The sequence below is a fragment of the Colias croceus genome, chromosome 18 (assembly GCF_905220415.1).
Source record: "Colias croceus chromosome 18, ilColCroc2.1".
In the NCBI taxonomy this organism is placed as follows: Eukaryota; Metazoa; Arthropoda; class Insecta; order Lepidoptera; family Pieridae; genus Colias; species Colias croceus.
This window is the reverse complement of record NC_059554.1, coordinates 5,855,571-5,872,970: the sequence shown is the minus strand read 5'-3', so window position 1 is coordinate 5,872,970 and position 17,400 is coordinate 5,855,571. Positions and strand designations below refer to the sequence as shown.

The following is a 17,400-nucleotide window of genomic DNA, read 5'->3' as shown; positions in this document are numbered from 1 at the left end:
CGGGTCAATTTCAAGCCAAAATCATCAAAGAAAAACTGTTTATAATAAACGTTAACGTTTACGTAAAACTTTACAAAGTTTATTTTTCAAAAGGTATTTTTTTCTGGGTCGTAATCCTCAGTAATTTTACCCTTGATGGGCACATATATTTCTTTTTATTTTACTTTTTGGAAAGCTGAAATACCTAAAACAAAAAATATGAGGTAAGTTAAAAAAGTATAAATTTCAATGTAACACATGTGAGTGCAATACCGATGTCGAGTGTTGTTTCATTACTAGTAAAAATCTTGAAAATGGTGTTCTAAATTTCATCATAATATTGTTATTACAATATATTCTCTTCACTATCCATAAAAACTCGTCATCATGGTTACCTTACTTGTTAATTTTGTTTATTGAAAACTTGTTGAAAAATGATAAAGTATTAGGAAAATAACAAATTTAACATGACTGCTTTCTAAAATGATGCAAAATTTTACAATTTTTGCCATTGAAATGATTCTAAACAGGTAAATGCAGGAGTATTGAGGAATATTGTAAATAACGTAAATATACACTTGCTTGTGAAATTCTATGCCAGAATTTGGTGTCCAAACACTTCTGCAATTTTTCACAATGCAATACATTATTTATATTCGGAAAATATTTATTAAATACGCAACAATATTAACTTAAATATTCGAAGCGACGCAATTTTTTTGACACTTATGCCATATTGTCAAAGTGAGAGTTGCTACAATTTTATTATGGTAACTACCCATAATCAGGGAGTATCGCTTTTTAATAATTGGTCCAGATACTTATTTTATTTAGCATAAATAATAATTGTCTCATCCAACAATGCTTCTGAATGACATTGTTGGCAATTTATCAACAAACTCATGTACAAAAACTAACCTTTTGCACAGAATATTACGGCATACATAGTAGCCTTGGGAAAACTTCGTATTAACAGTGGCAATACCAAGTTAGGTGTGAAAGTGATAAAACACAACAATTTTCTTGTTACACGTCAAATGTTCATACCGAAATCTCCAGTGTATAAGATATAAGCTTCTTGTATCATATCATCTCTTTACTCTATGTCATCTCTGATGATGTTATAAAAAAAGCGCGAAAGTTCAAATTTTTTTCCAACCCCGATAAAGAAGTTTCACTTCAAAAATAACGTACCTACCTACCCAAATTCCTAAATATTTTATTCGATTAGGTACATTACTAATAATTTTTCCACAATTATAATTATTCAGGTTAGACAGTTTATTTATTCAATAATTCAAATAGCCATAAACTAATTAATATAAATTATAGAATACGAACTGTCATCTTTCAACGTTCATTTAGTCTATGGTAAAGCAAAACTTTCTGAGTTCTGACGCACACTTTTTGATTGGCGCTCTTTTACTTCATGCTGCCTTCATTCGCTTCGTTGTTTCAATATCTCAGAAAATGGCTACCGAAGAATTGGTGACTGAGCAATTTCAGTTTTTAGGTATAGAAGTGCAAAAAGATGTTTTACGGAAATGTGAGTAAACTTATTAGTTGCCCCTTAAATGCTTGTACATGTATACAAAGTTTGGAAAACTTATATTCTGTAAAAACTTAGTTGTTGTCAGTAAAACTTCAACGCTCAAAAATTAGTGTTCAAGGTTGTTCTTTCGTTCGTGTCTTTATAGGCGTAAGTTTATGTGAAGAGTACAACGTAGACCCTGAAACTTTTATAGAACAATGGATGGCATTTAGTTTAACCAATTTAAACGGAGCTGCGCCCAGTATTGATAACTTAAATTTACTTGAAACCAGAGAATTCTCTAAGAACAACGCAAGTAAAATTCATGTTCTTGCCAACGAAACCGCAAGATCAAGTACCGGCGCAAGTTTACCTATCTACAGCGCAGCCGCTTCAGCGCAGTATCCTTTTTATCCACGTGTTCTATTGTTTGCGCAATAATTTGAATCAGTTAATAAGTAACGCAAGATTTAAAAGAATACGTTTGTACAATAATTGATGACTTGCTAAGATATTTTTTTTATCAGGCTAATACCTATAAATATTGAAATTATTCAGTAAACAAATCTCATGTATATGCATTTGTCTCAATTTTTTTTCCTTAATATTTAGATCAGAGAATGAAGTACTCTCGAATTACATGACAACAACACCAAAGGTATCTATTTATTTTATATACTACTTGATTTGTTTGTTTGTATATTTATGTAAATTTTCTAGGTTCTACTGTTATTTGGAAGAAAATTCTGTTGGCAAAACATGAGTATAAATCTAGTGCCACAGTGTTATTCTGTGACTAGATCTACACTCATTGATTGCTAACAGAGATAGCCTCAATAAGAAGAAATTTTATTGTAACAATGGGTAAGTTAATGTGTTAGACTTGTGTTAGACAGTAAACTGGGACATGCAAGCCATTTATGCCATTCATATGTAAACTTGAAAATAGGTTAAAATATTGTTTCTCAGCAGAAATCTTGTGACATATTTATTCAGTTGACTTGATGATATTTGTGGGCGAGTTTGCTTCTGGTTCATGTAATAGACATCATGACTAGATCCATACTCGTCTGCAGCCATCAACTCATTCTATGTCTAAGAAATTTTTCAAAAGTGACAAATGTGGGATAATATTGAGATAATGTAGAATAATTTAGTTTTATAGTAAAATTTATTTCAATTGTATATTAAAAATGTAACATATAACAATATTATTTTGAGAAAATATTTTAATGTCAATCCCAGATATAAATCTTAATTACATGGGTACTATTCAGTATTCAGAGTAATAAAAATTCCCGAGACTTTGAAAGTACATAAAGTTATTTTAAATATCAAAATGACATTGACAGAATAGTATTTATAAAAAATGTCATGAAGTACTGTTTCATTATTACCAGTTAGTTCTCTTTTCTGCAGATAAAATATTGGTTTGTGTGAATACACCATTGCAAGATAAAGAATAGATATTTTGATTTGAAAATACCAATGATGCTTTTCCTAACCTTTTTATTATATTTGAGAATTTTTGTGCTTAAATTTTGTAATTTGATTAATGGTACCTTCACATTAAAACTAGACATATGTGAGTTGACTGTGTGACCAATTCTGATAAACTTAAGTGCTTGACTCTCAAGTTCATTGACCTAAAAAAATAACCTATAAAGATTGTTATATGATTTTTTTCTTTAAATGTTATGTACTGCCAATGTACTGCACATAAAATTTACATGACTAAGATTATTCTATACTGTAAATCCTTTTATCTTTTCTCAGGCGGAATTTAAATTTTTTTTTTCTAATTTTTTTTTATCAAATGAAATTTACAGAGGATAAAAGTTGAAAAGGAACAAGTCTCAATACAACAAAATGAAATATGTCCAGCAACATATTCTCCAACAGTGTGAGTTACCTATCTATACATATAATAAAATCGTAGGAAAGTCAAAACTGTACATTAAATTTTTTTAAAAGAGGCGTGATATCGAAACCAATAATAGTCTTTAGAATTTTTGTGTTTGTCTGTATGTATGTCTGGTCTAAACTCAATAAGTAGTCTTTAAAATTTTTGTGTTTGTCTGTATGTATGTCTGGTCTAAACTCAATAAGTACTGCATGGATTTAAACTAGAGATAGCTTGAGACCTGAAGAAGGACACAGGATAGGTTTCATCCCAGAAATTTCACGGGAACGGGAACTAAGCATATGTTTCTTTGACAACGAGGGTGATGCCACTTTCGGAAAGCTAGTATTATTATAGAATACCTAGAATAGAATTAAAACAACTATTTACATGTGAATGAAACTACCTATTTCCATATATGGTACCTTGTAGGTGGATGGAAAATTTATTCTATAAAGAATTAAATTTTTAACATATCTTGCATCTATAAGTTATGACAATTTACTAACATCATAATTATATAATAATAATCAATTGCAAATGTGGTAAACCATTAGTAATTAGTCTGTGAGGTATTAGGTAATGTAAATTTATTGACCTTCAAAGCATATATGGCTTCTGTATATATTTGTAATTATTTAAAAGTATGAATGAAGCTAAAAGTATTCTTTGACTAAACTAATACCATGGTAAATAGATACAATAACAAACTATATATATATATGACTAACTGGTTGGCTTGGTTGGCCTTCCAAGTCAGAAGTTGTGGGTTTGATTCCCACACGGGGCAAATATTTGTGTGATGAACATAGATTTTACTCTGTGTCTGGGTGCTATTTATCTATATAAGTATTTATCTAAAATTATATATTATGTATGTTTATAAGCCATCTGGTTTCCATAACACAAGCGAAAGCTTATAATGGGATCAGGTCGTGCCGTGTGTGAAAATTGTCATGAAATATTTATTATTTTATATCAAAACTCTCAACAAAACATTTGAATCAACTCACAAATATATGTATCACCAATACTCCCAAGTGGTCATCAGTTTAGGAGTCGGATCATCGATATTTAAAAAACGTCTACCTTGTAAAATTTAACAATAAATTAATATAAGTTATAATTCTTGTATATTTTATGTTGTTTAACATACTTTACTTACACACATACTATATAAAAGCTGTTATTAAACTAATAATATATTTTCTTATACTTATTAGGGGTAGTTCGGTTAAATATACGTCGAGAACCAATCAAGGGTCCGTTGTACACTCATATGGACAGGACTCACTCTTGCAAAAGATAGATAGGTCTAATGATTTGAATTTAACGGACCTTAACATTACGCAAGTTGGTAATGACGATGGAGAGTTGTATAGCAAAGCTATGTGAGTATATTGTAAATGTGATTATTGTTAACATTTACCTACCCGAAAATAATTGATGACAGTGTTACAGGAAAATTTCATTAAATATATTATATAAAAAGAGCAACTATGCTTGTTGCCGGTTCTTCTCCATAGATACTGCTTTCAGAATCGGTGGTAAATGTTAAAAATATGATATGACGATTCAAAAGTGCTTCTAAAAAGGCTAATTGTATAAATAAATGTTTGAGTTTGAGAATCAAATAACACAAACGCCTAAATGTATATATTTTCTTATATATTTTACTATGAAACATAACATTTTACAATGTAAGGAAATTAATGTTTTAATTGTAGGTTTGGATTTGAGTTTCTCCATGAAAAAGCAAGTACGTTTGATAATCATATAAGATATATCTCACAATGTATTATGAAGAAAAATGGATTGTCAGAAACAACTTCAGTCACACAAAAGACACAGGTAGGAATTTATTTATAAGCTAGTAAATGATTTACCTATTATTATATTAGAATGAAAAACAAAAGCAACTAAACTAACTTGCTATAGATGTAGGTAACACGAAGAAGATTTAGGTACCCGCGTTATTGAGTTTTTCCTAATCCTTATGAAATATCAGAATAAACCGTAGGTAGCCTAAGTTTTTCCATATAACATCGGCTATCTGTTTGTGAAAAGTGATTATTCTGTTAGTTACAGTTATTCCTATGACGAGTTATTTTATTTTATGATTATGCATGTTTACACTACTAGTCGAATTGATGTAATAATTTTAGTGATAATATTCAGGTAGTATTTTGTATAGCTAGGGAATTACGAAGAAACAACAATACACAAACTACATGTACATCTAAAATTATATTTACAGACAGAGGTGTTTGTAGCAGGAAGAATTGAATGTGACGCCGACGCTAGACTTAACGCTAAAAGTGTTTTATTACAAGGCACTTGGGAGAACTCACTCAGTAACTATGTTACAGTTGACATGGATAAGTAAGTTCATGGGGAAAAGGTTTTATTGATACTAATTGTACCCTGTGATATTCATTTTGTATAAAATACTGTAAATATTGATGTTTTAAATACTTGCATACCTAACATATTTTGAACTGTGTTCACTGGTGAAGTTCATACAAATAATTACTATAGTTATAAAGAACACGATTAAACACATGAAATTATTTAATTGTCAATAATCCTTGATAAATGTTCAAAGTTTGAATTATATCTGTCCATTTAACGTGGTTTAAAATCGAATCCAAAGGAGTTGGTTACATACAAACATACAGATGAAACTAACATAAGTGTGATAATTAAACAGGACATACATTGTTATCCTTGTATATCAATTTCTTAATATATTTATATTGATTCTCAAATGTTAATTATTCTAATCTAAAAGGAATACAACAAATGAAGGAAGCTTTCCTTAAAATTTATTATATTTATAACAAACTAGCAGTGCCTATGCTTGTTGTTGCCTTGTTGGTCTGAGCGTGATGATATAATATAGCCTTCCTCGATTAATGGGCTATCTAACATCGAAATAATTTTTATAATCGGACCAGTAGTTCCTGAGAGCGCGTTCAAACAAAGAAACTCTTCAGCTTTATAATATGTATTAGTGTTTATATTCACAAGAATAACCCTTTTTTCTTATTACTCTAGCCTAAAGCAGTATTCCTTATTCCCTGGTCAAGTGGTTGTCATGCGTGGGATAAACCCACGTGGTGATAAGTTTATTGCGCACGAAGTGTTTCACGATGGCGCCAGGCCTATGCCTGATCGGAAAGCAGATCTCATGAATATATTAAAAGGTAAGGACACAGTCTTGTAACTTGTATATTCTCTTAATGAAAAATATCCTAAATATTTTCTCCTAAGCTAGAATCATCACAGAAATCCCAATGATAGAAAGAAACAGTTTCAAATTGATGAAATCCAAAACACTTAAACCAGTTTTACACTTTTCGCTACCTATTGATATTTTTTTCATCAAATCTTCAAAAAATTTGAAACTAATTGATGATTGATCTATTATGAAAATAAAGATACGTAAGGTAAATATAGCACAAGCACAACCGACTAGTAAAATAATTAAATAATTAATTTCAGATACATTATCACTAGTAATTGCAGCTGGTCCATACACAACATCAAATAGTATGGGTTATGAGCCGTTAAAAGATCTAATAACATACATAAACACACACAGACCACAAGTTGTTATAATGACAGGACCGTTCTTGGATGCAGAACATGCTAATGTGAAAGATAATTCAATGGCTGAAACTTATAAATCATTTTTCGAGAAATTGATTGATAGTTTAGGTGAAATTTGTGTATCGAGGTAATGTTTATTAAATTTTTTTTAATAAGTATGTATAATATATTGAATATGTACCCTTCAAGAGTATAATTTTGGAAACAATTTCAGCCCTCATACAAAAATATATATAGGATCAAGTTTAAAGGACGCATTTCATGTCAACATCTATCCAACGCCACCATATTCAGTGCGGAAGAAACATCCAAACATACATTTTATACCAGATCCGTGTACCTTAAATATAAATGGTGTGATGGTTGGAGTTACTGGTACTGATGTGCTTATGCATATTAGTCAGGAGGAAATATCTTTGTAAGTTGCCTTTGTATTTAATATTTTAACAGCAAGCTTTTTGAGAGTTTCATTTCATGACATTTTTCTGCACAATGAAATGTAAATTAATTTTTGTTAATAGTGTAAATTAATTTTTAATAATAACTTAAATCACAAATTAATTATTATATTTATTTAAAATTTGTTAAAGCATTTATAACAGAAAATCCTGACCGACGATAATTTTTTTATATATACAGGGTTACTTGTAAAACACCAGCAACCTCGTAGGACAAGATAGCTAACATCATAAGTAACAACATTTGTTCTACGACTTTTGGCATAACGCAATAAATTATTTTTAAATGATTTTTTAAGCTTTTATTCTACTCTCCTAACATTTGTAAGTCTATGTTCTATTCATTATCGAAAGGACGACGCGACGCCCCCTTCCCCCTCTCGATCGCTTCTTGTTAACGTAAATTTTAGATGCGCGTAGAGTTTATAATATTCAAACAGAAAATTAAATGAATATTTATTTTTGTATGAAAATAAAATCTAACAAATTATCAAAAGTCGTAGAACAAATGTTGTTGCTTATGATGTTAGCTATCTTGTCCTGCGAGGTTGCTGGTGTTTTACAAGTAACCCTGTATATATTTTACTTATATATTTGGCTCTTATTTATCACCAGAGGTACAGGTGGGGATAAGTTAGCGCGGCTAGCGAGCCACATACTAACGCAGCAGTCTTTCTACCCGCTATGGCCGCCGCCCGCATCGCACCCGGTAGATGCGTCTCTATGGGCGGCCCACGCTCAACTACCCTGCACACCACATGTTCTCGTATTACCCTCCAATTTTAGATATTTTGTTAAGGTGCGTTCAGATTTGTAGCCTGTTTCATAACTTGTTGTTATCTAGATGTAAAGTCAGTTTTTGGATGTTTAGCTGATATGTATGTTTAAATAATGGTAAAATAGACGTGAGTCTAACATAATATAAATGCTTCTTCATCTTTTCTCGAACATCTAATTTCTAAGAAGTGTAACTACTAAATTCAATTTTTCCAGCTCCCTATAATCTTAATAAATTTAAATGTGAAAAGACACTTTTAGGTAAACATGCTCCATCTTAGGACGCGTTGTCACTTGCGATCAGGTGAAACGGCGGCAAAATATTTACCTATCTATGCCTATCCATGAATAATAAAAAAGGTCTGTCTATCTGTCTGTCTCTTTTTCACGACTCAACCACTGAGCCGATTTGGATGAAAATTAGTAAGGACATAGAATAGTTTTTATGTCGGAAATCCCACGGGAACGATAACTATGCGGGTTTTTCTTTGAGTACGCGAGCGATAGCTATAGCCTATACATAACTAATATAACATGAGTCAAAAAGTGTTAATAACTCAGGCCCCGGAATCAGACACAATAGAAAATCTATTGTGTCGTGGACCGATCGGGCCGCTCGGGGCTCAATGGGCTAAGTAGTGTTAGTAGTAGTAGTAGTAGTTTAGTAGCATTATCGTCGAGTTGTGAATCTGACCCTTATTATCTATTTAACTATTTAGAACATTTAGGGCCGATTTTTCAATGCCCAGATAAACAGTCTAATAACTACCCCTCGAATAGATTTATTCAATTGCTTATCTAACTCATAACGGCGCGCCTATTTTTCAATCGTGATTTATTTGATGAATAACTATCTGACCAAATATTTCCATATTGGCAGCTCTGCTCTTGGAGTGGCGAAACAAACATATTAAATTAGTCAGGTTAGAGCGGGATAGTGCATTTTATAGTGCATTTTAAGTTTATCTTGTGTTCTATGATTGTTGATTATTGTTTTGATTCGAGTAAAGAGTTTTGATTAAATTTGTGTTAAAATGTATATATTTTACGATGGAAACGACATAAAGGCAGCGTCCGGCAAATTTTCAATGGCATGATCATCAGTAGGTACTATCAAAAACATCAATTTCAATATGATTTTAATTGATAATTATTTTATAGAAAGAGGCTTTATTGTAAAAATTCTACGCTCTATGTTATTACATACGAAAATATCCCAAATTTGACGCGTCAGTTGTCAACTCAAACGTCTAATCGTCGAATAGCACGCTATCTGGCCGTTGGAGCAGCAGATAGATTTATTCCTCAAATAACGTAGTTATTCGATAGATAAGTCCTATTCGTCTATTGAAAAATTGAATATTTTGTTAACTGAAGAATAAAGTCTATCTAGCTGTTTATCTGGGCATTGAAAAATCGGCCCTTAGGTATATAGTTCTAAATATTTTCAAATATAAGAAAACTACTGATTATTTGCAGAATTTGTTTAAATAGAAGGTATTATTTTTAATAAAACTAATTATTTATCTAGATAATTCCAGTAACCGTGAAGTTATTTTTCAGGAAGTAAACGGCTGCGTGGTTGTGAATCCTGAGCATTTGACGAAGGGAACAGGAGGAGGCACGTTTGCACGAATGATAATTTCCGATGACAATGACCTTTCTAAAAGTATCGCTGTCCAAATTCTTAGGATTTAAATATAAATTTGTACGACATTATGCATTTTCTTTTCGTCAATGAAAGTCAAATTGGTTAACATATGATTTTATTTTTATACATTATGTGAACCGACCGTATTTTGATTTTTGAATACAGTCTTACCGTTAAGCTTGAAGCTTATATAACCGAAAATAAACATAAAAAAGATTAACAAAATAAAAATCTTTGAACGATATAGAAGCATATTTGTAAAATGGAATGTTATAAATTTTATGCGACGTAAATGGGATCGTTCAATGAAATACGGCCGCCTGGTGGGGAACGCAGGGCCATCTGTAATCCCAAGCGGGGAGAGTTTTTCTCACTCTTCCGAAGCACCGGGTCTTCTATCTGACGATAGCTGTAAATTATGAAAAAGACGCTATTAAATTTTCTTTTTATAACTTAATCTTGTAATTTTTTCGATAATTTAAGATTAGTAAATTAGGTGATACAGGCAATAGATATTGCGGTTGCGTAGTGTCCAATAAAAAGTAAAAAATGTATTACGTCTTTAATGTTTCCACTGGCTCAGCTCTTGAGTGACGCAATCCTGTTTCTGGGTCGATTGTGGTCATTATGCATCTACGGAACATTAAATAGGTAGTTAATTAATATGGTAAAAACAAAAATTAATTATAAATATTAAATTTTGCTTACCTGGTGCATGGTTTAATGACTTCGAAAATGTTTTCACCTATCTTCACAAACTTCCAATTGTCCTCATCATAAGGTTGGGCGCCGTCTAACACGAAGTTTGGTCTAAAGTGTTTATGGGACGCTACACAGTCGGTCAACCTTGTATTTAATTCGTCAACAGAAGCTTCGTTAATTAAATGGTACGAAACCTCATCAGTAAAGGCTCCCTAAAATATGTCATATAATATAAGAGTCATGAATGTACATTAAAAATTTAAAATGTAATTAACTATTATGTACTTTACATTACAAACATTCATACCGTATCATTTTTGCCGAATTTGTACAGTTTGTTGTGAAATTTACTACTTCGGCAGTTTTGCGATGCATAATATACCAGTCTCATGGTTGCAGGAGGCTTATCCAATAGTCTGGAAAATGATTAATTTACAATAATAATTGTAAGAATATAGGTAGGTAAACAGAATTGGTCAAATATGGAATGTTATTTTTTTGTTCTATATATATAAAATTGAGTGCCTTTCTTCAGAAACACGAATATTTGTAAGAATGTTTAAGTGTATGTTCGTTAGTCACACACATAAACATTGAATGAATTTTTTAAATGTGCTTGAATTTTCGGGTGAAACCACGCGGCACACTAGTCGTACATACTTTGAAAACCATTCGGCAGCTTCATCTCCACAATCATAAACGGGCACTGGTGCAGACCACACAGTTGCGGTTTTAGGAGATTGTAAAGCAGTCACCTATAAATTTCAGAAAATTACACTTATTACAATTATTACTAGTTAATACTTTTCATCATACAAGTAATAATATAAGGCATTTAAAAAATCCTAAAGATTATCTACCTCAGCCAAATTCACTGACAAAGTTCCCATTTCATGATGCTTCATAGTAAGGACAGAGTTGTTAACTGTAGGTTCTACATGAAGCAAATCAGGGTAAACTCTTGCAGTCACAAAATTATATTTGCTGTCCACTATCATAAGGACTCTGAAAAGACAAGTGAAAAATAAAGAAGTTATAAGATAAGCCCCGCAAGTTGATATTGCGATCTTGGTGACGTTTTTTTTATAGTTTGCCTGCCAAACATTATTTACTTAGGTTTTAAATTTACCTGTCCCGCAGCCATCCACTTCTCAATCCTAGTAAAGTGCATTCTACTGAATTTATAACGACTGCACCACAAGACTTGATCGGATAGATGTATAGGTTTTTCAAAGTACCGACTTGTCTCCATTCCTCCGGCAACTTTGGTTTCTGTAACTTATTGTAGATATGGTAAGCTGCGTAGGCACCGCCGATTACTCCGACAGAAGCAATCGCAGCTGTTGTGTAGGAACCTGAGGAGATATAAAAATACACAGTGTAAATATTATGTATGTATGTACCTAAAGCAACAATAAAATAAAACATATTCCAAATAAAAATGGTATTATTGGTTGTGTTAGGAATTACGTTATACTTACTTACATCAATAGAAAATAACCTAAAAAAGAATATAAACTAAAAAGAATTTTTTAAATCAAGACTGTTCTGGAAAGAACCTAAATTATTATTTAAGTATTTTTGCCTAAAGTTAGAAGTACCTAGTAAATGGGATAGGTACAAAACACTGTTAAACCTTTTCTATTAATATTTAACATTCTCAATAACTGAGATTTTTCTCACCTTTATAAGACATTATTTATTTTATTTCAATTTAATATAACCTAACGTAATACGTTGCTCTAATAATATCTCTTCACTTCAAGACTGTTATCAGTGCAGATCACTCAAGAGTTCTGATTAAAACTGGAAATTGGAATTGTTTGTGTAAATTAGGGACGACACCAACATTTGATTCGCATCCGCATGCGGTCGCGGCCCGCGGCGCGGGCGGTTCGATAATCGATATAAATATCGATTTGATACATTCGCATTTATAATTTTAGATACTTACTTAAACATTTCTTAAACATATATCTTAAAAAATCACATACATTTATTTGCTTTTGTTAATTTTAGAAATAAAATAAATAAAACTAAATATCAATAGGAAAATGGAACATTAGGGCTGCCCATAAGGCCCCTAAGTGCAAGGGGGAGCGCGCAATATGCTCTAGAATATGCCGTTCTCACCTTTTACACGTTTTACCGCGTGCCTGAAGTATCTCGTCGTATATAGTTAGTAGTCTATCGTCTTTGTTTAAATTATAATAAACAATTGCAAAGTAAAAACAATAATTATTGTCCCCTTCACCCTCATAGGCTAGTCTGCGCGCGATAGGGACGGGCAGACTTTTCATGATGCGTATGCAGTATGACGTCACACCACGTATTCACAGACACTACACATGTATAATTGTGTTGACGTTCCAGCTCTCGTTATCGTTATCGTTACACATGAAGGAAGTTTTGCATAAAAGGGGTTTGAAACTTTTTGTATGGACGCTGGCATATCGACCCGCCGCCATTTTGATTTTTTTTCAAAATCGCGGCGCACGATTTAAGTGGTATGTATGGATAGAGGACACCTAGACGAACAAAAAATGTCTAATAAGATAGTACCCTAAAGCGTCACATTACCGAGATATTTGGAGGTAAATATTCACTTATGAGTACGACAAACACTAAAAATAGACTTATTACGTGTCTATATGCATGATATTATCTCCAAATAATCACTCCCAGGTAGATTATTATTATTACAGGAAGAAAGTAGGTATTCATTACATTACTTACATTTTTATGTAATGTATGTATGTTTTTATGTAATGAATCTACCTACTTTCTTCCAATAAACTGTTATTTACCTCCAAATATCTCGGTAATGTGACGCTTTAGGGTACTATGTTATTAGACATTTTTTGTTTGTCTATGTGTCCTCTATCCATACATACCACTTTAATCGTGCGCCGCGATTTTGAAAAAAAATCAAAATGGCGGCGGGTTTGATATGCCAGAAAGTTTCAATGCCCTTTACCAAATTTGTATTCACATGAATAAACTTTTTTCCTATTACACTAGCCTAGAGCATTGCTTATTCCCTGGCCAAGTCGTTGCCATGTGTGGGATAAACCCACTTGGTGATAAGTTTATTGCACACGAAGTATTTCACGCGATGGCGCCCGCGGCCCGATCCAGGCCTATGCCTGATCGGAAAGCCGATCTCATTAAACGGTAAAGACAGTCTTGTAACTTGGATGTTCTGTCTATAATATATATAACGTAATAGAGGTCCTAAATATTTTCTCTTAACCAGAAATATTGTAATACTTACTTATAAATTATAATCCACCATCTAATTGAAAAGAAATGCATAATAATTAATTTAATTTAATTATTAAATTAATTTCAATTATTGATATATTTTTATTCATCAAAATATGATCTAAAAATTTAAAACTAATTTAAGGTCTTTTGAAAATTATTTCACCATCAAAAGGCTAACTACGTAATTTCTCACACAGGCTATAGGTATTATGTCTGTGGTATTATGTATTTTAGGGCAGCTATATTTATTTATTTATTCATTAGTTAACTAATATAATACGATTCAAAAAAATCTAATAAAATATTTAAATACATTATTTCAGACTAGCTTACCACCCGCGGCTTCGCCCACTTTGTCTAAAACCTAATAAATTATATATACTAAAACCTTCTCCTACCTCTATCTATTAAAATCTATTAAAAAAACCGCATCAAAATCCCTTGCGTAGTTTTAAAGATTTAATCATATAAAGGGACATAGGGACAGAGAAAGCGACTTTGTTTTATACTATGTAGTGATGATGATGCATTATCACTAGTAATTTCAGCTGGTCCATACACAACATCAAATAGTACGGGTTATGAGCCGTTAAAAGTTCTAGGTAATAACATACATAAACACACACAGACCACAAGTTGTTATAATGACAGGACCATTCTTGGATGCAAAACATAGCTAATGTGAAATGTGGTGAAAGATAATTATTCAATGGCTGAAACTTATAAATCATTTTTCGAGAAATTGATTGATGGGTTAGGTGAAATTTGTGTATCAAGGTAAGAGTCTACTAATTCTTACTTCTTCGTCTTTTCTCGAACATCTAAACTCTAAGGAATCTTACTACCAAATTCAATTTTTCCAGCTCCCTACCTACAGTAGAATGGTATGTACCTACATTGAAAATATTGAAAAAATAAATAGCAGGGGGTTACTGGATCGATACCAAACCCAAATATGTGATAAAAAAAATATTTTGTCTGTCTATCTGTCTGTCTGTATGTACAGGCATCACGTGAAAACACGGTTCGATTTCGATAAAACTTGGTATAATTATACCTTATTATCCTGGGCATAAAATGGGATACTTTTTATCCTCGAAAAATACGTAGAAAAAAATAAATCTTAATTTTTCTTAATTTTTCCGCGCGGACGGAGTCGCGGGCGGAAGCTAGTAACTAATATAGTTAACATGAGTCATAAAGTGTTAAGTAGGTCACATTATCGTCGAGTTGTGAAACTGACCCTTATTATCTGTTTAGCTATTTAGAACATTTAAAGGTCTCTTCTATTCCTATGTAAGGTAGAAGAGGTAATTAACGCCCGCCTAACAAAAATCTAATTTTTTATTTATTAAACCTACTTTAAAGCACATAAACAGACGACGAGTAGGTTTGATATTTCTTTCTAAACCGAAAAATACCAATTAAAACGTGAAACTATTTATGTTTCATGACATAAAGACATCTTTTTAAAAACCTTTTCTTGGGCGTTTATAGAAATACTGTGTTAAATAGCGCCCGTTTATGAAAGAAAATTGTGTATGCCTAAAATACGTTCTTATAGAATTTCTGCTAAGTAAAATATAAAAAGCACGTTATAAAATTTCTTTATTAAAAATAAAAGAAGCTCAAGAAAGAAAATTTAGTATTAAAACTATAAAATTCGTAACTCACATAAAGTGACTTGTTTCTACAAGTTGTAACGATTTTATACTTTTTTATTTTAGTTTAACTAATCAACGTTAATATTAGTAATCTTCTACCATACTTTAAACAAAAAAAAAACTAATTTAACGCCCCAAGGTCCGTTTACTGGGCGTTATTACGCGACTGGGCGTTATTGACATTTTTTTTAAATTTTGAAGTAATTAAGTAAATCATTTTGAAAATATTTACAGAATATGAAGTGTGGTTATGTATATTACTGCCAAAGTATAAAATAATCCAAGAAATAACTCAAAAACAACTGAAAACTTATAGTTTCGTTAGAAGAAATTTTTATAACAGCCAGTGCACGTCTAACGCTCTTGAAACGAAAGCTGCTACTGGCAAAGATGGCGACTCCAGACTTACGCAACCGCGCTAGGCGCGTTCCTATTGGTGCAATTCATTTGTGCGTGAGGTACGATGCGGGTCTATTGAATATAAGTGGGTTTTTTGAAGTTCGGGCGTTATTTAACAGAGGGCGTTAATTGACACACCTACCTTATTATTAGAAACTGTTATCGAAATATTTCATTTATATTAAGTACCTAGGTATATAGTTCTAAATATTTTCAAATATAAGAAAACTACTGATTATCTGTAGCATTTGTTTAAATAGAAGGTATTATTTTTAATACTAATTTCGAAAACTAATTTATCTAGATAATTCCAGTACTAGGTACCTAATCGTGAAGTTATTTTTCAGGAAGTAAAATGCTGCGTGGTTGTGAATCCTGAGCATTTGACGAAGGGTACAGGAGGAGGCACGTTTGACGTTTGCACGAATGATAATTTCCGATGACAACGACCTTTCTAAAAGTATCGCTGTCCAAATTCTTATGATTTTAATATAAATTTGTACGACAGTTACGTAAGTACTCCAAAATTAATAATGCGCATGCAAATCTTCGCTAATTATCGTATTTCCAGAAACACCCGAATCACCCCGAATCATTGAATCGTAAGTGTCCTAAACAATGCACTTGCATCTTGCACCTTGTTCGAAAGAATTAGGAGTCAATTCAGAGTCATACACAATCGAAAACAATTCGGGCGATAGGTGTCGGTAGCCTGTCAGTCAAAAAATTCAAAGTTGAATTTTCCTGTAAAATGATTATTTACACAGGTAGCAGATAGTAATGGGGAAAGTGAAAATTAATAGGAGCATAATGAAAGTTCTGATCATTCTACGATATCAGAAATAGAGATAATCCCTGATTCTGTAAATCCTTTGGACTGAGATTTTAATGATTAGATTTCTACAATTTAAGTTTGAAAACCATTTTTTTTAATATAAACTTTTGGTCTAATTTTAAAATCAACTTTGTAACAAAACCAAGATGGGTATGTAACAGCAGATCTATTACAGAGATAATACGTGCGGTCACCACCAATATATAAAGACGACTGACGGATTTTTGAATTTTTTGACTGACAGGCTACCGACACCTATCGCCCGAATTGTTTTCGATTGTGTATGACTCTGAATTGACTCCTATTTCTTTCGAACAAGGTGCAAGATGCAAGTACATTGTTTAGGGCACTTACGATTCAATGATTCGGGGTGATTCGGGTGTTTCTGGAAATACGATAATTAGCGAAGATCTGCATGCGCAATGCGCATTATTAATTTTTGAGTACTGTAAGTACTTATGTATTTTCTTTTCGTCAATGAAAGTCAAATTGGTTAACATATAATTTTATTTTTATATATTACGTGAACCGACCGTATTTTGATTTTTGAATCCAGTCTTACCATTAAGCTTGAAACTTATATACCTAACCATAAATAAACATTTAAAAAAGATAAACAATA

The 17,400-nt window shown here is 31.9% G+C and overlaps 2 protein-coding genes across 3 annotated transcripts; one reads left to right on the top strand and one right to left on the bottom strand.

Moving 5' to 3' along the window:
- Nucleotides 1–1,380: 1,380 nt before the first annotated feature.
- Nucleotides 1,381–9,976, top strand: LOC123699669 (DNA polymerase alpha subunit B). 2 transcript variants are annotated; one of them, XM_045646672.1, is made up of 12 exons: nt 1,381–1,525; nt 1,677–1,911; nt 2,123–2,168; nt 3,340–3,413; nt 4,637–4,804; nt 5,141–5,264; nt 5,671–5,795; nt 6,471–6,619; nt 6,918–7,152; nt 7,240–7,443; nt 8,099–8,282; nt 9,824–9,976. In XM_045646672.1, the coding sequence occupies exons 1-12, from the start codon at nt 1,450–1,452 to the stop codon at nt 9,956–9,958; spliced, it is 1,755 nt and encodes a 584-aa protein (XP_045502628.1). In that variant the 5' UTR covers nt 1,381–1,449; the 3' UTR covers nt 9,959–9,976. The 2 variants fall into 2 exon arrangements, with proteins under 2 accessions (XP_045502628.1, XP_045502629.1); XM_045646673.1 differs by lacking the exon at nt 1,381–1,525 and having other exon boundaries at nt 1,703–1,911; nt 2,128–2,168.
- Nucleotides 9,977–10,009: 33 nt separating this feature from the next.
- Nucleotides 10,010–12,452, bottom strand: LOC123699670 (mitochondrial amidoxime-reducing component 1-like). The gene is made up of 8 exons (XM_045646675.1): nt 12,297–12,452; nt 11,743–11,968; nt 11,474–11,618; nt 11,274–11,368; nt 10,921–11,029; nt 10,620–10,825; nt 10,470–10,544; nt 10,010–10,320 (listed from the first exon to the last, which is right to left on the bottom strand). Exons 1-8 carry the CDS (start codon nt 12,307–12,309, stop codon nt 10,191–10,193), a joined length of 999 nt encoding a protein of 332 aa, XP_045502631.1. The 5' UTR covers nt 12,310–12,452; the 3' UTR covers nt 10,010–10,190.
- Between the last annotated feature and the right edge of the window lie 4,948 nt (nt 12,453–17,400).

Excerpts from the sequence above, each read along its gene's own strand:
- LOC123699670 (XM_045646675.1), bottom strand. Across the intron at positions 10,545-10,619 it reads GTCATTAAACCATGCACCAG|ATGCATAATGACCACAATCG; the intron begins GTAAGCAAAATT and ends AATGTTCCGTAG. Across the intron at positions 10,321-10,469 it reads CCAGTGGAAACATTAAAGAC|CTATCGTCAGATAGAAGACC; the intron begins GTAATACATTTT and ends CATAATTTACAG.
- LOC123699669 (XM_045646672.1), top strand. The coding sequence starts at position 1,450 with ATGGCTACCGAAGAATTGGTGACTGAGCAATTTCAGTTTTTAGGTATA. Across the intron at positions 2,169-3,339 it reads ACATGACAACAACACCAAAG|AGGATAAAAGTTGAAAAGGA; the intron begins GTATCTATTTAT and ends TGAAATTTACAG. Across the intron at positions 4,805-5,140 it reads GAGTTGTATAGCAAAGCTAT|GTTTGGATTTGAGTTTCTCC; the intron begins GTGAGTATATTG and ends TTTTAATTGTAG.